At 43.6% G+C, this 24704-nt stretch overlaps 1 protein-coding gene across 1 annotated transcript in view; it reads left to right on the top strand.

The window, feature by feature from the left end:
- Positions 1-24704, top strand: part of LOC126234303 (solute carrier family 35 member G1-like) — a 272461-nt gene that overhangs the window by 219982 nt on the left and 27775 nt on the right. The window contains exons 4-5 of the mRNA XM_049942993.1: positions 9965-10252; positions 14026-14256. Of these exons, the coding sequence (XP_049798950.1) occupies positions 9965-10252; positions 14026-14256 (519 nt within the window). The remainder of the gene's footprint in view (positions 1-9964; positions 10253-14025; positions 14257-24704) is intronic.

Here is a 24704-nt window from a genome sequence, read left to right as displayed (position 1 = left end):
TAATAGTGCTAACTGGACTTCTGGTAGTACTTTGTTCCTAACAAGTGATTCCTTACTCTGATTTCACTCGAGTTTTACAGCTGCCCTCGGCATTGCTCTACGCTCCCTGGCCGGTAGTACACGAGGTATGCGTGTCCTTGGTTTGGCTCAGGTTGTTGTTTAACGTTTCTGTTTCACAGCCACATCACAAACAGTAGACGCAGGCAACTTCAGAATGATTAAAACGTCCCTGATGGATTTGTTATTCGGGTGACATCCAAAGACTAGGCCACATTCAAAGTGCTCGAGCTCTCCTAAACGACCCATTATACTGCTATTGCTCCCTTCCCTCCTGACAACATATTACTTCTCGCCTCCTTTTACAGGAACGGTTTCCCTTCTCGTGACATCTGCTGGTCCGTTACACATTAAATAGGGGCGTGTGGACACTTTTGATCAGATTGTGTCCTAGGCAGTTCACGCCAACGGGATCTGTAGCGTGTGGAAAGCAGAAATCGACGCTAAGTCGGTGGAAGAGTGTTCCTTAGAGGGCGAATGTTACAAATGCGCATAATGTGAATCGAAATCAGTACCGATGAACACAGATGAAATCGTCTGTACAACACATAATCAGAGTTCCAAATCGAAGTCCAGGTCCAGAAAAGAGAAATAATTAGTGTATGCAAGAACGGGGAGAATGGAGGCTTCAGTGAGTACATGCGAATATCCTATCCGGCATCCCAATCAGTGTGTGCGCGCAAAATGCGGTGGCCGCTAGATGCGCAGTTGGCTGTGGAAGCGTGGGGAGGGGAGAGCGGCGGTGGTGGGGGGTCGCTCGGAGCGCCGTAGGGGAAATGCCGTGCTACACTCACATTTTTTGTACACATAAAGTGGTCTCCACGCCCACGCTTGCATGCGACCGTTCCATCACATACACTGTCACCCCTGCTTTCGTCAGTACCCACAAAGAATTCCACCGAAAATGCAGCGATTTATTTTCGCCTGGCTTATTAGCCATTTGTAACTATCAGAGAAGCCTGATGAGTGGCGAATTTTGAGAAAAACCTACACATCTGTCTGGTTGCCATGTCAAAATTTGCTTCGTACGCCAAAGCACAGTGAAGTTTACACTGTCTCACCTCACTAATATGTTGTGCATACCAAATTGCGAAAGAATTCTGAAACAGTGGTTTATTAAGTGATGAACTGGGGAAAAGTGAAGTCAAAGCACATCTTCGGTCCAAAAAGTGTAATGTCTTCACATACGTTGTTGCAGAACTCATAGCCTTTTTCAAGGACCCATAGCCTTTCTCGTTTCACGAGCTATTGAGGTCCCTTAAAAATTACATTCTTTCACCGAAAAAGTATGTTGCTATTGGCATAACATGGTAGATAAGTGTTACATAATGACGATGTGGTAAAATACTGTCCCCTTTGCGTGGTATCATTTGCCAAAATCTCATTGCAGTATCTGAAATCGTTTATGAAATATGAGGAATGCTGTGAACATTCCACTTTCACTTTAACCCTGGCAAGGCGCGATCTGAAATGAGTGTGCTACATCATATCTCTTTTTTCAAGATTGGTAACAGATGGATACCTCTACCTAAGTGTAAAGAAAAATTCAATATGTTAGTTAAATTAGATATGCAACAACAGAATATGCAGTTTGCACTACATGCAAAATCATAGCGAGCTCTATTTTTCATTGCGCATATTTCCCAATTTCGCGCAGTGTCTTACTTTCACTTAAATATCTCAATAACTATGAACATTAACGAAATGATGGGCACATCATCATGAACCTGATATATAAAGCTATAAGTAAAGCAAAAATTAATTTGTTTTACCGAATAGTTTCTGTAAAATCGTTTGAGAAATATTATAGGGTGCGCGCGTCGATTCTGTTACCGCTGACCGGCCGAAACATGGAAAACACTTATGGGCCTCCCCTTCCGAACAAACGAATGAACTCTGCCAGCCCTTTGGACCAAAACTGGTCACTGCGAAGTCGGCCACCGTACCCTGCGCGACCTGCACATGTTTCCTGTACACCCAGCAATGTACAGGGCCGCCTCCGTTTGATGCACCTGTGCCCCTATGCGATCGGTCTGCAAGTCGCTGGAATGACGTAGTGGCCCTATGAACCTAGAAATGCGACTTGTCGCCACAGTTGGTATAAACTCCACGTTTCTCTGCAAATAGCGCAGGTCATGCCTATGCCTGGACAAGGAGAACGCTTATAAAGGCCACGCGTCCGCGGGTAGTTTATCCTTACATGGATTTCCTCGTCAGATAATAATTCCATCAGCAGTTATCGTTCTTAGTCTTCTTATTCGAAAACAAGTTCACAACATAGATACCCTCAGTGGAAAATTTGCTTCATGTTTTTCTCCTTGGACGAAGAAAGAGAGTGAAGCAAAGGAAGAGCAAGTGCGACACTTGAACGAGCCACTGCAGTTGTCCAGCTGAGGCGTCTGTCAGCTTGCAGCATTTGCTGTATGGCGATGCGACTGAATTGCACTTACGTAAAGAACCTGATCTACAGGTGCAGAAGGAAACAATCTGACGTTACGGCTTATTAATTAGACGGGGAGGCACTTACGGTACACCGTGACAAAGTGAGTAGTCACGGAAAAAAAAGAAAACCACCACGTCTTGCAAGCTCAAATCAGTCTTCACACTGAGAAGGCCGTAAACTTTCTGTAACGTTTTTGTGCCAACATCTCAATGCGTAGCAAAAGTGATAGTCAGCGACACCATATTCCATACGCCACTTACAATAAATACGCGTGTGAAAAAACTGTAACAGAATGCTCCGCTCTTCTAACTATGCAACGACATCAGTGTCTACACAGACAATCCTCAGGCTACCGTCCTGAGCTTGGCGGCGGATGCCCCGCACCGCTGCTACTCATTTCCTTTCCTGTTCCACCCACAAACTGCGACGAGGCAAAAACGACTGTCTGTATGCCTCTGTATGAGCCTTAATTTCTCGTTACCTTATCTTTGTGGTTCTTACGCTCAATGTATGTTGGCGATAGTAGAATCACACGGCAGTCAGCTCCAAATGCCGGTTCTCTAAATTTTCTCAGCAGTGTTTCTCGAAAAGAATGTCGCCATCCCTCCACGGATTCCCATTTGCGTTCCCGTAACATTTCCGTAACACTTACGTGTTGTTCGAACCTACCGGTAACAGAGCTAGAGGCCTGCCTTTCAATTACTTTGACGTCTTCCTTCAGTCCTACCTAGTACACATCCCAAACACTCGAGCAGTATTCAAGAAGAGGTCGCGCCGTCTCCGGTACGTGAACGACTCTCTCCTAAAATTCTCCCAACAAACCAAAGTCTACCATTCGCCTTCCCTGCCACAGTTCTCAGCTCCTCGTTCCATTTCATACCGCTTTGCAGCGATATGCCCAGATATTTAAACGACGTGACTCTGCCAAGCAGTATAGTCGTAATGCTGTATCCCAGCGTTACAGGTTTGTTCTTCCTACTCACATTAACGTACATTTTTCCACATTTATAGCTAGCTGTCATAGCGAAACAAACTGAACCAGTATAGTACGTATTTTGAGCTACTCAAATGGTTCAAATGGCTCTGAGCACTATGGGACTCAACTGCTGTGGTCATCAGTCCCCTAGAACTTAGAACTACTTAAACCTAACTAACCTAAGCACATCACACACATCCACGCCCGAGGCAGGATTCGAACCTGCGACCGTAGTGGTCGCGCAGTTCCAGACTGAAGCGCCTAGAACCGGTCGGCCACTCCGGCCGGCTCGAGCTAATCTCTCTAAGTTTGGCATTAAACTGCGTTACTAACCCTATATTAAAATAAAGGTAGGAATGTCAGTACAATGCAAGTAGAACTATGTACAAAGCTTTCAATACAATTACTGTGAAAATTCAGAGCGTTTAGATTATTGAATTACACTTGCACTCGGTATTCCCAAGACCGCTTCATGCTGTATTTTTCAAGAGCCAAAAAAACTGGTACATCTGCCTAATATCTTGTAGCGCCCCGGCGAGCACGCAGAAGTGCCGCAACACGACGTGGCATGGAAGCGACTAATGGCTGAAGTAGTGCTTGACGAAAGTGACATCATAAATCCTGCGGGCCTGTCCATAAATCCGTAAGAGTACGACGGGGCGGAGATCTCTTCTGAGCAGCACGTTACAAGGGATCCCTGATATGCTCAAAATATTCATGTCTGGGGAGTCTTGTGGCCAGCGGAAGTGTTTAAACTCAGAAGATTACTCCTGGAGCCACTCTGTAGCAATTCTGGACGTGTGTGGTGTTGCATTGTCCTCGTGGAATTGCACAATTCCGTCCGAATGCACAATGGACATTAATGGATGCAGCTGATCAGACAGGATGCAGCCGGCCGCTGTGGCCGAGTGGTTCTAGACGTTTCAGTCCGGAACCGCGCTTCGGCTACGGTCGCAGGTTCGAATGCTGCCTCCGGCATGGATGTGAGTGATGTCCTTAGGTTAGTTAGGTTTAATTAGTTCGAAGTCTAGGGGACTGATGACCTTAGATGTTAAGTCCCATAGTCCTTAGTGTCATTTTAACCACTTTTTAGACAGGATGCTTACTTACGTTTCACCTGTCAGAGTCGAATCTCATATCACTCCAACTGCACACGCCTCATACCATTATAGAGCCTCCACCAGCTTCAACGGTGCCCTGCTGACATGCAGGGTCCCTGGATTCATGTCGTTGTCTCCACGCCCGCACACGTCCATCCGCTCGATACAATTTGAAACGAGACTAGTCCGAGCAGGCAACATGTTTTCAGTCATCATCAGTGTAATGGCGGTGATGACGGTACCAGGTGAGGTGTAAAGCTTTGTGTCGTGCAATCATCAAGCGTACACGAGTCGGCCTTCGGCTCCGAAAGCCCATATTGATGATGTTTCGTTCAACGGTTCGCACGCTAACACTTGTTGATGGCCCAGCATTGAAATCTGCAGCAATATCCGGAAGGGTTACATTTCTGTCACGTTGAACGATTCTCTTCAGTTGCCGTTAGTCCCGTTCTTGCAGGATCTATACCCGGCCGCAGCGATGTCGGAGATTTGATGTTTTACCGGATTCCTGATACTCACGGCACCCTCGTGAATTTGTCGTACGTTAAAATCCCCGCTTCATCGATACCTCGGAGATGCTGTGTCCCATCGCTCGTGCCCCGTCGGTAACACCACCTTCAAACTCACTTAAACCTTGATAACCTGTCATTGTAACAGCAGGAACCGATCTAACAACTGCGGCAGACACTTGTTGTCTAATACTGGCATTACCGACTGCAGCGCCGCGTTCTGCCTGTTTACATATCTCTGTACTTAAATACTCGTGTCTATATCAGTTTCTCTGGCGCTTCAGTGTAATAGCGACACATACGGTAATCCTAGATAGGCTCACCGGAAAAGAATTTAGTCACTCCTCTAGAAATAATCACAAACATCATTTAATATCCCGTAATTACGCCCCTGGAGTTCATAACCACCTGGATTCTGTCAGGAAGTGACTCCAGAAGGTTGTGCAGCTTTAGGTTAAGCGACTCGCTGAGTATCTGACAGCGAAATTCAACCAAATTGCGGGGGTACTGGTGTCGGCGTTTTACGCGCTGTTCCAGCATGTCCCCATCAGGTTGATTTTCAGGCCAATCTAGATGTGTGGGGGAGGGAGTGTTCAGAAAACAAGTCCCATATCCTTCGATCTCCGGTGAACTCTGCTGCTGTAATCTTGAAAAATACCGGTGTTAACACAGCAAACTCACCATGCTGATGTTGACTTAAAGGCAATATCTGATCATTCAGAATGTTTAAATAAACATGCTGGTTCATGTTAGTGTTCAACTCAGTGAGCGGGCCCAGTTCACGATAAGAAAAACAGCCTCAAAACATCACAGATCCACCTCCTGCTTGAATCTGATTTACATTCAGGATGAAATGCTTCATTTGGCCTTTGGTACACTCGATGACATGCGCCATCAGAATACAGGCAAAAATGTGATTCGTCAGGCAGACCACATTACGTTCTTCCAGTCAGCTACTGTCCACGTTAACGATTTCTAGCCCATTCAAGAAACGCACTTTTATGTGCCTGTGTGAGCTATGGCCTGCTACGAGGTGACCGACTTCAAATGTTGAACGCATGAAGTTCACGTCGCTGTGTTGTCTCGCTAACAGGCGAGCACGGACCTTCAATCACTGCCTGCAACAATTCAGAAGCCGTGAAATGTGAAATTAGTGAATAATGTCCCGTCGCCAGTGAGACCGTTAGGGACGGAACGCAAGCTCAGATTAGATAAGAATGGGGAAGCAAGTCGGCCCTGCCCTTTCAAAGGAACCATCCCAGCATCTGCCTGAAGCGATTTAGGGAAGTCACGGAAAACCGGGATCAGAATGGCCAGAGGCTGGTTTGAACTGTCGTCCCCTCGAATGCCAGTACAGTGTACCAAGCACCTTGCCCCCTCGCTCGGTCAGATGCTGGCCATGCACTCACACATACTGCTATAGATGCATGTTTTCCAATCTCCACCCATCATATATAGTATCGTTAGGTGCCTATAAATTGCATTTTCTTGCTGAAAGTATTCATTTCTATGCAGTACGCTGCCTATTCCTTTCATGGAGAAGGCATCTAAGTAAATATCAAGCCACAAGAGCGAAAATTCAATACACTGATTTTTATCGAAATATGGCAAACCTATTCGTAAATCAAAGAAATATGAACCAAATTACTCTATTGTTTACATCTCTTGCTATGATTTTGCTACAGTCTGCGTTAATTGTTTCCAACATGAAGATTCGTGTGAATTTCCTCTGGGCCAGGTTGTTGAACTCACTATTCTTACCACAGCGTATATCGCTGCCAAGAGGTATTTACTTGTAAAACATGGTGCATGTCGATTTGATTGAGCACAACATTTCTTCTTATGACATGGTGGGTGGGCGATGCATTGCTACGTAGTTGCACCTACCAGGAGCACCCTTCCTGAATAGAACTATGGGCACTGTTTTTCCTTTACCAGATTTAAACTTTGTTCGAAATATTAGAAAATATTCTGAACAATTCGCTTCACCAGAAAAATTCAGTCCCATCTCCAGTTAACCCTCAGCATTATTTAATCTATTATATATCTTCGCAGAGGCCGTAAATGCACGAATTAAGAAACAATTAAGAATAAAGACACTAGATAAAATGCGTAAGAAAAGCAAACTAATGTAAACCGCACTACAAAAGAGCGAATAATTAGTGCATTTGGACAACTTCAAACGGTTCAAATGGCTCTGGGCACTATGGGAGTTAATAGCTGAGGTCATCAGTTCCCTAGAACTTATAACTACTTAAACCTAACTAACCTAAGGACATCACACACATCCATGCCCGAGGCAGGATTCGAACCTGCGACCGTAGCGGTCGCGCAGCTCCAGACTGAAGCGCCTAGAACCGCTCGGCCACCACGGCCGGCATTTCGACAACTGACCAAGAGCAAATGTAAAATTTCCTATCAGAATAGTTGAACACGTTGGTCAGAGGGCATTCGCTAAGTCTGCAGCAGCGTCGTAACGGGAAAAGCTTCATCTGTCAGGTTCACAGATCGAGAAATAGAGTTCATTTTTATGTCATCAATCACGTTAACATAGACTTGAACACTATCCGTTGTCAGCTGTAATCTAGATCGCGGCGTCTCAGGTTTGAATCTCGGCTAGATTCGAGATTTTCATCATTCTAGAGCGGTATGTACGTGTTATCCCACTCATTTCATTCCATTCTCATCACAAAGCGGCGCAAGTCACCAGACTGGCGTCAAATAGAAGGACGTTGCACCAGGAAGCCGAGCGACCCTGGACGTGGCCTCCTAGCCAGTGATGCGGTACAATAATATCACTTCATTTCATGCTTGCAAAATAGCGTCACTAGCTAACAGTTCGCATTACTAACGTATCTGCAGCTACAACTCCCCCCTACGATGTGAGATGGAGCGTATACTTCCTGTACTACTACCATTTCCTCGCTATCATGTTCCGGTCCGTATTGATAACCAGGAAGAATATCGAATCTAATTGCTCTGATTATCTTGCTGTGGTCAATACGAGTATGAAAGTTCGTAACGTATTGGCCGACTTGACTTGCAACATGCTCTTGAAAATTCAATAATAATCTTCGTGATACGCAGTGCACATCTTCTGACGTCTGCCACAGGAGTTTGTTGAGCATCTGTGCAACGCTGTGCTGCCTGATAAACGATCTCACCACGAAATGTGCGTCCATCCTCTTTGGTTGTACTGCAGACTGAAGCGCCTAGAACCGCTCGGCCACAGTGGCCGGCCCGTCCGTTATTCCTGCTATCGGGATACACTACTGGCCATTAAAATTCCTACACCAAGAAGAAATGCAGATGATAAACGGGTATTCATTGGACAAATATATTACACTATAACTGACATGCGATTACATTTTCACGCAATTTGCGTGCATAGATCCTGAGAAATCAGTACCCAGAACAACCACCTCTGGCCGTAGTAACGGCCTTGATAGGGCTGGGCATTGAGTGAAACAGAGCTTGGATGGCGTGTACAGGTACAGCTGCCCATGCAGCTTCATCATGATACCATAGTTCATCAAGAGTAGTGACTGGCGTATTGTGACGAGCCAGTTGATCGGACACCATCGACCAGACGTTTTCAATTGGTGAGGTTTCTGAAAGTATTTGTATGGAGTGTAGCTATGTATGGAAGTGAAACGTGGACGATAAATAGTTTAGACAAGAAGAAAATAGAAGCTGTCGAAATGTGATGTTACAGAAGAATGCTGAAGATTAGATGGGTAGATCACATAACTAATGAGGAGGTATTGAATAGAATTGGAGAGAAGAGAAATTTGTGGCACAACTTGACTATAAGAAGGGATAGGACATGTTCTGAGACATCGAGGGATCACCAATTTGGTATTGGAGGGCAGCGTGGAGGGTAAAAATCGTAGGAGGAGGCCAAGGGATGAGTACACTAAACAGATTCAGAAGGATGTAGGTTGCAGTAAGTACTGGGAGATGAAGAAGTTTGCACAGGATAGAGTAGCATGGAGAGCTGCATCAGACCAGTCTCAGGACTGAAGGCCACAACAACAACAAAAGTGTTAGAATGTTACTGTTTTGCAGATTTTTTTCCCACCTTCCTCTCTGCAGTCCCAGAGATCCAAGTGGGAGAACAATCCAGAATCTTATGTCAATGGAGAGATCATAACAACTATTTTTCAGTTACTGGCCATATACCTTGTGGACAAGCACAGCAAATCTTACACCCACTACACCATTTTCTGAATAAATTGATAATATTGTACATTTGTCTGAGTCTTCCCATTTTACCTGAGTAACACTCACTGTATCTTGTTTAAGATTTAACATTTTCTTCTCAGATTTTTCTTGCTTTCCTACCACTTTCACACTTCTGACATGCCACACTCACATTCTTAGAATGTTACTGTTTCGTATATTATTGTTTTGCTCCTGCTTACCTTCCTCTTGGCAGTCCCAGATATCCAAATGGGAGACTAATCCAGAATCTTGCGTCATTGGGGAGATCGTCAAGACTCTCTTCATTTACAGGCCATACGTCTTGTGGAGGCCCATTACGTGCCTTTAATGCAATGGGTTCCATTGACTTCTATATCTTCAAAGCGTTGCTCACTGCTGATCCTTTCGTCTATTGTGGCCAGTTTTCTACATCGAGGACTAAACTGTTCCCCACAGCTGTCTCAGAAGGTTATTGGCAGAATGGGGATGTCAGGGCCTTTGGCCATGATTGATGGTGATATTTTTCCAACTTTAGTGACAGGGATCGAAGCCTGGATGGAGTAGCCCAAGACGCTACTCCCACACCGAGGTGACCTTAGTTGTTTTAAGAGCGCATATGTACGTGGGGAGACAGCGCTGGCCAGTGGGCTGACAGCGGCCTCGCTTGTGCGGGCAGGTGGTGTCGCTGCTGGGCGGCGGCCTCGGCCACGAGCAGGTGATCGCGGCGGTCGAGGTGTCCTCCCTGCACGCCAGCGGCGCCGACGCGGAGGCGCAGCCGCTGCTGCTGCGCGACCCGCCGCCCTCGTACGCCGCCGCCCACTGCCTGCCGCTCGCGACGCTAGCGCCGCCCACCGGCCTGGCGGCCGCCGTGCCGCCCCTGGGACCGCCCGCGCCGCCCACCCCGACGAGGGCGCCGACGTCGCGCGTCAACAGCAACAAGTGGCAGCCCATGCTGCCTGCTAAGGTAAGCACACCCTCCCTCTACATTCGCCAGTCGCTCTCCTACAAGCCTACTATAAATGATTCGTTCGCGTTCAGAACTCCATATTTTCCGAAGTACCCTGAAGAGCCAAAGAAACTGGTACACCTGCTTAATATCATGTAGGGCCAACGCAAGCATACAGCATACACCATGAATCCAGCAGGGCTGTCCATAAACCCGTAAGAGTACGAGGGGGTGGGAATCTTTTCTGAACATTACGTTGCAAGCCATCCCTGATACGCTCAATAATGTTCATGTGTGGGGAGTCTGGTGGCCAGCGGAAGTGTTTAGATACAGAACAATGTTGCTGCAGCCATTCTGTAGCAGTTCTGGACGTTTCCACTGTCCTACTGGAATTGCCCAAGTCCGTCGGAATGCAAGATGGACATGAATGGATGCAGGTCATGATACAGGATGCTTATGTACATGTCACCTATCAGAGTCGTATGTAGACGTATCAGAGATCCCATATCACTCCAACTGCACACGCATCATACCATTACAGAGCCTCCACCAGCTTGTACAGTCCCCTGTTGACATGCAGGGTCCTTGGATTCATCAGGTTGTCTCCATACCCGTACACGTCCATCCGGTCAATACAGTTTGAAACGAGAGTCGTCCAACCAGGCAACATGATTCAAGTCACCATTTCATTTTATCTGTTTCTACTATCGTGTTATAATTTCATGTATTCACTCGTTCCATGACCATGGAGATTTCTCCTTAATTTGGTCCCACGGAACAATAAATAAATAAATAACAGTCAAATGTCAGTGATGACAGGCCCAGGTGAGGGGTAAAGCTTTGTATCGTGCAGTCATCAAGGGTACACGTGTGGGCCTTCGGCTCCGAAGGCCCATATCGAATATGTTTCGTTGAATGGTTCGCACGCTGACACAGCATTGAAATATGCAGCAATTTGCGGAAAGGTTGCACTTCTGTTACGTTGTAACGATTCTCTTCAGTCGTCATTTGTCCCGTTCTTGCAGGATCTTTTTCCGACCGCAGAGATGTAGGAGATTTGATGTTTTACCCGATTCCTGATATTAACCGTACACACGTGAAATGGTCGCATGGGAAAATCCCTATTTCATGGCTACCTCAGAGATCCTGCTGGTGCGACGACTATAACACCACGTTCACACCCACTTAACTCTTGATAACCTGCCATTGTAGCAGCAGTAACCCATTTAACAACTGCGCCAGACACTTGTTGTCTTATACAGGCGTTGCGCACAGCAGCGCCGTATTCCGTCTGTTTACATATCTCTGTATTTGAATATACATGACTATACCAGTTTCTTTGGCTCTTCAGTGTATTATATCTACATATATGACTGATACACGAATAGAACCATAAACTGACCAAGTCTGCATTTTGCATTCTACAAATTTTCTACATGTGCTCCTCCAGTCACACGACACACGTCCAAGGACTAGTCGAGTTTGTTCCACATGTTACATAGCAATATCGTGCCGAGGGTCATCACAGCATTACTGGTGCGTTCTCTGAGCAGTTGCAGTGTTGTTGGCAGCTGGGGCCGGCGGGGTACATAAACGTGGTCATTAATGTACCGCCAAAGGAAGAATCGCAGGGCGTTAGGTAAGGCAATTTGTGAGGGGTGGGGGCAAGGGAACACACTCACATTATCTTCGCCCCTACTCCCAGTCCAACGTTCGTCGTTTAGGTAGCGACTTGCCGATCTGCCTCCGAACAGAAGTCATACTGTCACTATTGTTGTAAAATACCTTCACGGTAAACTGACAAATGACGCAGTGATTTTTTTAAATGGCAAGGAATTGCGCACAGGAAGATTCTACTTCGTGCCAACTCTTCAGGGTTGCCACTACAACTTTCAGAATTCCCCGTGTATCCGTCCCACACTGTATTGTTCAAAGTTAGGCTTACGTCTGCAATGTTCATCGTGACAAATAACACTGTTCATAATGTTTCCGCTGGACTCGGTTCGCTTGGATTTCCTATAATGCTAGGCAAAAAAAAAGTAGAGCAAGGTGGGACACATTCTTAAGAAAACAGGGTTACAGAAAATAATCATTGAAGGAAAAAGAGAACGCTAAGAAGAAACACAGGAAGAAGAAAAACGGTTTCCTGACAGATCTGAGGGAACGAATATCTTACCAATAATTGATACGAGTTCCTTTTTTATTTTTATTTTTTTGTGTCAAGATTGACCTTCCGCATATACTCTGTGTTGCTCAGATTCACTATAGAGTAAAGTAAAAGAAGTTTATATTACGGAGGCAGTTTTGCGTACATGATGGGAAGAAACTGTAAGAGCGAACAATCCGGTATAGCAACCGGATTATTGTATTACTTTTTCTGTAGCTTCATTAGCGAGTTTTCGCTTTAGAAGACGTACTTGAAAAGTCTTCTTACTTTTCTTTCTTTAACTCGAACGCCAACTGGACTGCAGCTGGTTGCGGTATGCAAATGTTGAGCGCCTGCGCGGAGTGCGAAGTCCGGCTTAAGCCGAAGTGGTCAGAAGTAGCGACGACGTAAATAAAGACACGCCGTCAGCTCCTCGCTTATACGTTCCTCCACGTGGAGAATATATGGAGCCCGCTGCAGTCACAGGTCCAAAAATAGAACCGGTATTCAGAAAAATGATACAGAGATATTTTTTTGTTATTGCACTGCTTTCAGAATCACTTCCCTTTATCGAGTCCGCTGTGCTTAAAAATAGCTCCCACACGACCATGTTTTTAATACAAAATGGTGACTCGAAAGCTTTAAATAAGTAAGGTGAAGAGAAATTCCTTTCACTACTACATTGTTGTAAAAACCATAATCTATGAAAGCAAAATAATAACACAATAAACGCATATTTAACAAAAATTTATTCATGTTTTTTACTTTATATTGACGTAATTTGTATTTTTTCATAGTTGAAACTAAAGAAATGAATCAGCTGATTCGTTCCTTAAATAACGCCTAGTTTTTAGGGTACCGTACATTAATCGGTAAAAACGGAACCCTTCGTGGGGATCACTTTGTTGTCTTTCTGTCTGTCTGTTTGTGTTAAAAACCGATTTCCTCCTGAACAGGTAGATGTGTTGAGTTGACATATACGTCAAATACTATGGTCTACAGTCCTTGAAGGTGTAAAAATCAAGTTTCTAAGTCATATTTCGAAACTCGCAAACTCACTCACGAAAAGCTTTATGGCACTTACCGTTAGCCTACAATCACGCAATTGGGAAAGAAGTAAGTTTTCACCCTACAATTAAGGGAATCAATCCGAAAATTGTTAATGTGTAATTATATCACTGTAGAAAAAATTGTCATTTGTTACCCGATTGTCTGTCTGGCTGTCAGTCCGTCTATTAAGGCCCATTTTTCGCACGAATGGGCAATTGTATCAAATTGAAATTTATGTCACATACTAAGTTCTGTTTGCCCCTGGCCGTGTTTCAAATTTAAGGTTCTAGGTCAATGCAATAAGAATATATGACCATTTATGCCATATTTTGATACTCGGAAACTCACCTATCAAAACGTATAGGCTACTTCCTGTTGACACAGAATCATGGAATATGTATGTAACGTTATGTGCTGTGTTACTTCGCACTGCACTTCGAACCAACAGAGTCGCCCACACAAACAGTTATGGTTATTGACAACCGACATGCATTGCAAATGAAGTAGAAGAGGCAGTGAGACAAATCAATAAATCACCTGGTTTGTACAGAGCTGAATGGTTTTGGTGATGTGTTGTTGTTTTTTTGTGGACCAGGACCGCCCACAGAAGACGAACTGGTGCGGCATCTTGCTGGCTTTCATGTCCGGCGCGTGCTTCACGCTGAGCTCTGCGGCGGTGAAGGCGCTGCGCACCATCGACCCCATGGAGCTGCTGGTGATCCGGTCGCTGCTGCAGGTGCTGGCGATGCTGCCGCTGGTGATCTGGGGCCGGGGGCAGGGGCAGCTGCTGGGGCCGCCCGGCTACCGCCTGCTGCTGCAGCTGCAGGTGAGCGCTGGCAGGCTGACCGCCTGCGTGCACTTCTCGCGGCGTAACGAGTAGTCCTTAGCGCACAGGTCGCACTGTATACCTGGTTGGTTGGTTGGTTTGGGGAAGGAGACCAGACAGCGAGGTCATCGGTCTCATCGGATTAGGGAAGGACGGGGAAGGAAGTCGGCCGTGCCCTTTTGAAAGGAACCATCCCGGCATTTGCCTGGAGCGAGTTAGGGAAATCACGGAAAACCTAAATCAGGATGGCCGGACGCGGGATTGAACCGTCATCCTCCCGAATGCGAGGCCAGTGTCTAACCACTGCGCCACCTCGCTCGGTGTATACCTGGTAGTGATAATTTGCAAGAAGAGCTCACACACCTCAAAAAGCATTTTTAAGCGAATGCATATTTCCGGCAACAAATTCGCAGAGCATTCACTGTGAATTCTAGACAGCAAATACGTGATCTCGAAGAAGAAAATAATACCGGTACATTAAAAGCCTTTTTGCTTGATGTGGGTGCTCTTTCCTTGAAGATTAAGTTGTATTCTCGAAAAACGTGTTAATGTGATTTTCCGGTCTCCTAAGAAGATTGCAGCCTTACTCGGTACTCTGAAGGGTGGTTTATTGCTTCGTAAGGCGGATATTTATCAGATTCCTTTTCGGGAATTGTGATGTCATACGTAGGTCAGACAAGACGCACCATGAGTGGAACACGGAAGATACACACGCTTACTGCTGAACAACAGTGAGATCCATCTTCCTTTTGGGATTCTATAGCATCTAAACACTGTCAAAGGCAGTATGAATACGCTGCACCAATGTCTCCACATTTGAATAGGGTCTGCCTGCATACACGATACTTTTGAGATGGCTCCAAAACCACCAATCGCACTCGTTGAGACCCCATCAAAGAGCAAGCCAAGCAACTGGATCCCGTCGTCCGATCCGCCGACCAGGCAAGACACGACTGACACATTAACGGCAACGTGAGCTGGAAAATCATGATGTAGCAGCCTCATAACTCTTCTGATGATCAATGGCACTTCTTCCAGCAGGGGAGGTAAACTCATCCGCAAGAAACACCGATAGCTCCGGCCTATTAGGCAAAGTGGAAGAAGACTGGTCCTAAAATACGGTCGCCAGTTATCCCGGCCCACACATTCCGGCTGCAACAATGTTGGTGTGAAACTTCCTGGCATATTAAAACTGTGTGCCGGACCGAGACTCGAACTCGGGACCTTTGCCTTTCGCGGGCAAGTGCTCTACCAACTGAGCTACCCAAGCACGACTCACGCCCCGACCTCACAGCTTTACTTCTGCCGTTACCACGTCTCCTACCTTCCAAACTTTACAGAAGCTCTCCTGCGAACCTTGCAGAACTAGCACTCATATCAGCGCACACTCCGCTGCAGAGTGAAAATTTCATTCTGGAAACATCCCCAGGCTGTGGCTTAGCCATGTCTCCGCAATATCCTTTCTTTCAGGAGTGCTAGTTCTGCAAGGTTCGCAGGAGAGCTTCTGTAAAGTTTAGAAGGTAGGAGACGAGATACTGGCAGAAGTAAAGCTGTGAGGACGGGGCATGAGTCGTGCTTGGGTAGTTCAGTTGGTAGAGCACTTGCCCGCGAAAGGCAAAGGCCCCGAGTTCGTCTCGGTCCGGCACACAGTTTTAATCTGCCAGGAAGTTTCATATCAGCGCACACTCCGCTGTAGAGTGAAAATTTTATTCTAGAAACAATGCTGGTGATTTGCTGTTACCTGACTATGAGGATTCTGCATACTATCCCACAGACGACTGTTATGAAAGTTGAAGATACCACTCCGCATAAACGGGGCCTCATCTGTGAATAGGATGGATGACACTAATACTGGTTGCTTGCTGAAGAAGCCAGTGACAAAACCGTTCCTAATGTGGAAAGTCTGTCGCTAGTAAGCCCTGCACGCACTGTAACTGATAAGAGTAGTAACAATTGGAGAATGTTCCACAGGGTCTTCTGGCTTACCCTGTACTAGAGGCCCAACTGACTGCTACTGACACAGCAGTCGCCTTCCACAGTGTTAATCACACTTTCCTCCAAGTCTGGCGTCCAAACATTTCGGGCACGTCCTTCATGATTTCCTGCTTCCTGAAACGACCCTGTCTCAGACAAATGGCGAAACATTGTTGCAGACATTGAACTCAGTGCTTGTTGTTGGAGGGGATAGGTCTCCTGACGCAGACTTGCTGCCTGCCACCCATTGTCATTTGCCTTTCCGTAAGTAAACACCATGTCAACAAAGTCTCGATTCGAATATGGAACAATTGTTCACGATGCTGTATCACATCCACTATAAGGTGAGTCAGCAAGGAAGTGAATTGGACACAAAATGGCAGTAGAGGGCGCTAGGGCATGACGTATGAGGAACAGCATCACCCTCTAGGAGGAAACCGTGCATACCATAACTGTGCCTGCGTGGTGCAGTGCGTATTAGACTGCAGTCTCTGTAACAAAGTGTGATTGAATAAATGGTCTCTTGCATGGAAATCATGCATTTCTGGGCATAAGTTCATTAGACCTTTTTTGTTCTGTACCCTCTCATCAATCAATCCCTAGAGTTTGTACAAGGTGAAAAATATCACCCCGTATAGAGAATGTAATCTTAATCTTACTGACACCAGTTACTCCCTCTAAATTTACTTTCTCTTGACTTTAAGGTAATCAGAACAGTACATCTGCCATTGTGTATTTCACTCCACACCTTGACAGCATAAGAAGAATTTTAGACATGCACTGAGCACAGTATACTGTGACTATACGGTGAAGACAGAGAAATGAAACAATGCAGGAAAAAGCATATGGTGTAAGCAGACTTTCTTCATCAGGAGGGACACAGAGACTTCAACGCCCAGTTCAGAGAAATATTGCATAATCTGTGTGGTCCCTTGACATGCTTCTGGTACATCCTTCTTTGTCAACTGCCCACCACTGAGGCTGTGTGTCTGTCTTTCCTCCAAGTGTGCATCTCTTGCATCACACTCTCCTCTCCATTGCCCTGTTCACGACATACAGAATCAGCTTACCAAGCTTCTCCTGGCATTATGGAATCTTGTACATTAATGTTAAACTGATTATTGTACTACTTTTGTCATTACACATAAAACAGTTAAATCAAATGATCCAGACCACTGTCACTTTTTGTCTTGAAACATTGGAATGGTCATATCCATTGCTTTAGCTTGGAAATTAATAGTTGAAGATTAAAAATAACTGTTTTGCTACACTTCACAGTGCCTAATGGAAACACATAGGCTATTTGCACCCCCTGACAATCACTTGTAGTTCTCCCACTCTTCCACTGCATAATATACCTGTGCTGTAAAATGTATAGTTCACTGTCTCACGAACACCATTTCTTGCATTTAGTGATGTTATTGGTATATTCTTGTAAAATAGTCACATAAACTGGGCTGCACTGTTCACATTGTAATTATATATGTCTGTGGTTTCGCTATCGCAGTGCATACGATAGTGCGGATGTTGACTGTACTGTTTCACTATTTTTGGCCCAGTGAATCATAATGAAAATGGATCCAGTGAATAGCATTATATTACTTAAATGTAATTTCAAGGATGTAACGTACTCAACTGTTTATGGCTATAGTGCAAAGCAGGCAGCGACATGGAACAGTTTAGGCACTGACTTTTTCAATGCCAACACCTGTTTTGGCTAATGAGGTGGTTATTGCACATTTTATGAGTGCACAGAGATACTACAGGACAACAAATCACACACTAATTCAAAGTCAGATAACAACAACAAGTGAGTAGCATACTAACCCTGGGCACTTCCTCATTGCTGGGTACAGGATGGGTGTGCACCTTTGCTCACTACATGTCGCAGTGCTTGGAAACTAGGCTGTGGTGCATCACTGCATAAATTATACTTGTGCTTCATGTTCATTTCTTATTGCTTAATGCATTTTAACATTTATTCCATATTATTCACTGTATGTGAAATTCATGACTTCAGCTACAATGGATACAGATGTATTACTCAGTAGTGACATATTTGTACTGGACTGTCACTTGAAAAATTTTGCAGGGAAGGGTGCTTTAAACTTGTCAGACCGAATGTTTGTTGATTATTTCTCACAGTTCTGGGTCAGATTTCCTGCTTATTGCCAGCCATTGCCGGAACCATTTCGGCTATCTGTGCGCACATCCTGACCCAATCCAAACATTCATTATCACTGTCCACTCTCTTATATTGAAGTATTATGTAGCCAACTTCTCACTTTAAGCTCGCAACATTATTTAATTCCAACACAGGGGGTGACACTACAACAAGCAATTGAGATCATTTTTATTGTCATGTGCCCTGTCTTGGCTAATGATAATTGTGTTGGCCAGTACATTCATATCCATTGCAGCTGATATCAGGAAATTCAAATTCCTGTATGATTTGTAATATTATTTGATACAGTTGTTGATTGTCAAATCATAAATAACTTATTTAGTGAACTATCATAAATTTACATTTTCTCTTTGACATTTTATCACATTTGGAACGAAATGACCTGGATCTGTGAGAAATAATCAACAAACATTTGGTCTCACAACTTTAAAGCACTCTTCCCTGCACATGAGACTTGAGCCATCATTTGATGCAAAGTTTTTCAGCCTTCAACAACAAGGGCAACACTACTGAAAATAATTTATAGCCATGCCCATATTCTGGTTGGCCAAGGTTCATACGTATAACCATCACCAATTGGTTGTAACATTCAGTTCTTCTCAGTGATTCAGTTAATACTAATGATGCTGGATAGAAGGTTAAAATGTCGAGCATGTCAGGGATTTTCCATATGTCTGATGAATCTAGACGTATATGTGTCGATGCACATGGATCCCGATACAGCTCCAAGTGCAAAAAGTGCAAAAGTGCAAAATGTCTGTTGCAAATATGCAGATATGGTGGTGGCTGTCCCATGCTCTTTGCTCCCTGCAGGACCCTGTACCAGCTCATCACTGCATGTGCCACCTTGTGGTTTCTGGCTCCAAACATGTGCCACTGTCAAAGCAGCAGGAAATGTCACACTGTGACAAACTCGTCCCATTAATCCTTGAGACTAATCACTCTTTGCATTTGCACTATCTTGCATATCGATATTCCAGTCATCGACTTCAGTAAGGCATACTGGCACTTTGTCTAATGTTTCTTAATCACCAATGCTGATGGACTGCTGTAGGATGTCCTCTGAATTGAAGTTATTCAGTCATTGTTTCTAGGTGTTGCAAATTTCACAAGTATAGTATATTTGGGTGAATTTTCAACATAATATTTTTACTGTGTGCAACATCGTAAGGATATCAACAGGAGGCTATATAAACAGCCAAATTATCAGAGATAGGTAGAATCATCAAAATTTCATCCCTTTTAAGGCCTGTGCTCAAAATATTAGTGTAGTACAATGGTGTAATGAATGGTTTGTCTTCACAGGAAATCTCTAAATTCAAATAAATCTCGTAATAATTCTGCACAGCAGTGTCAAAAGTAATACTGCATGCATATTATGATCCTACATTATTATAGTGTAAGTAGAGTGATGTTTTTGCCAAGTTTACCTCATCTCAAGGAAGTGAGATTTATTTAGTTATTTACTTATCCTGTTGATCATGTGCAGTGCAGTGTGCAAGAGGAAAATTTAGTATGACTTAAATCTAGTGTTCATAAATAAATAATCATGATTGTATGTAAGCCTAAACATTACAAATTACGTAAATTAAGCTTCATGTATTCACTTACTGCATAGAAGCAGTGGTATGGTAGATTTTTCAAATGCATTTATATTTAGTATATGTTTTAAATCATCAGGCAACATGTTGAACAGTTTTATTCCAATATAGCATGTACCTCCCTGACGCAAGTGCATATTAGCTGGGTTACATGTAACTTTCCTTTTAATGGTCTTGATTGCAATATAATATAATAAAATTACTATAGCATATTGTGAACAACACCATTAAAATGTATAATAAATAGTAGAGATCACTATGACTCCCTCGACTGACGATGTCAAGTCTTATAAACTATTGTGATTGTGTTTGTCAGAACTTTTTCTTAAACTACTATCATTGCCAGTTAAGCCATATGACATTCTCAAACCATTATCCTTAACCCAAATTTCCTACCCTTGCAATTGCTCCCATTGAAAGCCTTCCCGAGGCACTATCCCACTACCATCGACTCCAGATCCACCACTGGCAAATCCCAAATACAGAGGCAGAGCAGCTTGTAAAACTATTACTTCTTGTTCACCATTTAACTTGTAACTACCGTACAGCGTTTTATGTAGGAATGATCAACACTAAAATAGCTAAGTGCATCAATGTGTATGGAAGAACCGTCACCATGCCAACTTCCAGTACCGAGTAACTGGATGTGCTCTACAGCAAGATTGCTCTGCTACACCACATGGGTTATTTGAATCACTCCACTTGATACTACTAACAGTTTCCTTGAACTCCGTATATCAAAACTTGCCCTCCGAAATATCCTTGCATCCCGAAACACTCCTGGACTTTAACACATTCCCTCCTCCATTATGTTACACCATTTCCTTTATTTTCCTTTTACTTTTACATTCTAATCCTAATCCTTCTCTCTCCCCTTTTTGTTTTCCATTGCTCTGTTCCTGTACTTATCTAGTACTTAATTTGTTTTTCATTTATCTCTTAATTTATTTTGCTGCTCTATTGTCTTGATTATCTCTGGACTGGTGGTTACCAATCCACATCATTGTCTTCATACTGTCTCTGACCTTCAACCCCCACCCCCATCCCCTGCCCCTAGCTTTCAACTTGGTCTACCCTTGTCCTCCTTTTGGTTGATCCCTCTCATCCTGGCCTATTAGTGATCTCCCTTTCCTTTTTAACTTTCGCCAAACTACCCCTCTCCTATCCTCAATGGTGGAGGTATCAGTATGAGAAGCTAGGATAGTCTCACGTACACACATCAAAAAATGTTTTGCATCACCCCTGTTCCCAGAACTCCTCAAGATCGACATTTACTGTGGATATTTTATCATAGATGCAGTCTCTTTGACTGTTCAGAGATGTCACTAAACCCGCCAAAGACCAAAACAACCATGCATGAGCAACGCCTATTAGATGGAGGTGGTCCGACAGCCGATCAGCTACAATCATTCCACGGCTTGTGTTTGTAATTCAGTCATGCCTAGGCAGTCAATACCATGGTTCAATCATATCTGCATTGTTACTTCGTGCTAGGAAGGACTCTCATCAAGGGAAAAGGGTCCAAGCATCTCAGAGTGAACCAAAGCGATGTTGTTCAGACATGGAGGAGATACAGAGAGACAGGAACTGCCCATGACATGCCTCACTCAGGCCATCCAAGGGCTACTGCTGCAGTGGATGGCTGCTACCCACAGATTATGTCTCAGAAGAAGCCTGACAGCAATGCCACCATGTTGAATAATACTTTTTTTGCAGCCACAGGACGTTGTGTTATGACTCAAACTATGCACAACAGGCTGCATGATGTGCAACTTCACTCCCGACATCCTTGGCGCAGTCCGTCACCCTGCAGCATCATATAGATTGGCCCAACAACAAGTTGAATGGACCGCTCATGATTGGTATCATGTTCTATTCACGAAAGAGTGTTCCATAGGCCTTCAACCAGACAATGGTCAGAGACATGTTTGGAGGCAACCCAGTCAGGCTGAACACCTTAGACACACTGTCCAGCGAATGTTTTGGGATGGCATAACGTGGGGCCGATGTATGCCGTGGTGGTCATGGAAGGCGCCGTAACACCTGAATAATACATGAAGGCCACCCTCCAACCAATAGTGCAACCACATCGGCAACATATTGGTGAGGCATTCATCTTCATGGACGAAAATTCGCACCTCCTTCGTGCACATCTTGTGAGTGACTTCTTTCAGGATAATGACATCACTCGACTGGAGTGGTCACACATGAACCCTAATGAACAGACTGAAAAGGTCTGTTTATGGACAAAATGACCCACCAATCACTCTGAAGGATCTACCCCAAATTGCTGTTAAGGAGTGGGACAATCTGGACCAACAGTGCCTTGATGAACTTGTGGATAGTATGCCATGACAAATACAGGCATGCATCAATGCAAGAGGTCATGCTACTGGGTATTAGACGTACCGGTGTGTACAGCAATCTGGAGTATCACCTCTGAAGATCTCTCTGTATGGTGGTACAACATGCAATATGTGGTTTTCATGAGCAATAAGAAGGGATGAAATGATGTTTATGTTGATCTCTACTCCAATTTTCTGCACAGGTTCTGTGTATATTTCATCAAAATATTGGGAGTTTAAAGAATAAAGTAGATGAGCTTCTGGTTTGTTTAGAAGATTTAGAAGCTGAGAATGAAATAGATATACTATGCCTGTCTGAGCATCACATTGTTACTGATATGGATAAGGTAAATGTAAGTGCATATAAGCTCTCTGCACATGTAATGAGAGAAAATATGGAGAAAGGAGGAGTTGCCATATATGTCAAAAGTTATCATTGTGCAAAAAGTATAGAAACAAAAAAGTTTTGTGTAGAGAAACATATAGAAGCATGTGCCTGTGAGCTTAAATTAAATAAAGGCACATTTATAATTGTAGCTGTATATAGGTCCCCATCAGGAAATTTTCATCTATTTCTGAAAAATTTGGACTCCTTGTTGTGCTATCTGTCAGACAGGGGGAAGCAAATTTTATTTGTGGGGACTTCAATGTAGATTCTCTGAAAGAGGGTAATAGGAAAAATGACCTTGAAGTATTACTCGGTTCTTTCAATTTGACACCCGTTATTGATTTTCCTACTCGGGTGGTAAAGGATAGCAGCTCACTGATAGATAACTTCTTTATAGAGCAAGATAAGTTTAACCAGATAAATGCTCAGCCTGTTGAGAATGGTCTTTCTGATCATGGTGCACAGCTAGTTACAATATATGACATAGCTCCATTCAGCAATACTAAACAGTCCTCCAAAGTAGTACGTTCAGTCAACGATTTAACAATTGCAAATTTCAGGGAAAGCCTACAGCAGTTAGACTGGGATGGGGTGTACCGTGAACCTGATGTCAATTTAAAATATAATTTATTTCATGACATTTTTGTAAATGCATTTGAAAACTGCTTCCCCAAGAAAATAGTTAAATATACTCGTAAGAAACCTTGTAACAAACCATGGCTTACTAAGGGTGTAAAAATATCTTGTAACCAGAAAAGGGAAATGTATCTGACAGCAAGAAAGAGTAGTGACCCAGAAACTATCAAAAATTATAAAAACTACTGTGTTATATTAAGAAAAGTTATTAAAAAATCCAGGAGTATGTGTATCATGTCTGAAATCAGCAACTCTGATAATAAAATTAAAACAATTTGGAATATTATTAAAAGAGAAACAGGTCAACCAAGAGCAGAGGAAGACAGTATTACCATCAAATTGAATGAAAACTCTACGAACAAAAAGTCAGAAGTTGAAAATATTTTTAATAATCATTTTCTAAATGTTGTGGATATAGTAGGATCCAGGTGTTCATTAGAAGATGCTAGGCTGTTAATGGAAGAGGCCATACCTATGCAATTTGATACAATTGAAATCTCACCCACTTCTCCCTCTGAAATTAGGAAAATAATAAACTTGCTTAAAAGCAAAAACTCACATGGAATTGATGGCATTTCCAGCAAAATACTAAAAGCTTGTTCTCAACAGATAAGTAAGATTCTCAGCCACCTGTGTAATAGCTCTCTGGAACAGGGCATTTTCCCTGATAGACTGAAATATGCTATTGTTATACCTTTGCATAAAAGGGGGATAGATCTGATGTCAACAATTACCGTCCAATCTCCCTTCTAACAGCTTTATCCAAAATTTTTGAGAAAGTAATGTATTCAAGAGTAGCTTCACATATCTGTAAAAATGAAGTACTAACAAAATGTCAGTTTGGTTTCCAGAAAGGTTTTTCAACAGAAAATGCCATATATGCTTTCACCAGTCAAATTTTGAATGATCTGAATAACCGAACACCACCCATTGGGATTTTTTGTGATCTCTCAAAGGCTTTTGATTGCGTAAATCATGAAATTCTGCTAGACAAGCTCAAGTATTGTGGCATGAGTGGGACAGTGCACAAATGGTTTAATTCGTACCTAACTGGAAGAGTGCAGAAAGTAGAAATAAGTAGTTCTCGTAACATGCAAAGATCAGCACATTCCTCAAACTGGGGAACTATCAAGAATGGGGTTCCACAAGGGTCAGTCTTGGGTCCTTTGTTGTTCTTATTATATATTAATGACTTGCCATTCTATATTCATGAAGAGGCAAAGTTAGTTCTCTTTGCTGATGATACAAGTATAGTAATCACACCTGACAAACAAGAATTAACTGATGAAATTGTCACTGTCTTTCAGAAAATTACTAAG

Source organism: Schistocerca nitens, chromosome 1 (genome assembly GCF_023898315.1).
Source record: "Schistocerca nitens isolate TAMUIC-IGC-003100 chromosome 1, iqSchNite1.1, whole genome shotgun sequence".
NCBI classification, from domain to species: domain Eukaryota; kingdom Metazoa; phylum Arthropoda; class Insecta; order Orthoptera; family Acrididae; genus Schistocerca; species Schistocerca nitens.
The sequence above is the reverse complement of the archived record's forward strand: the minus strand, read 5'-3'. Positions and strand labels throughout refer to the sequence as shown.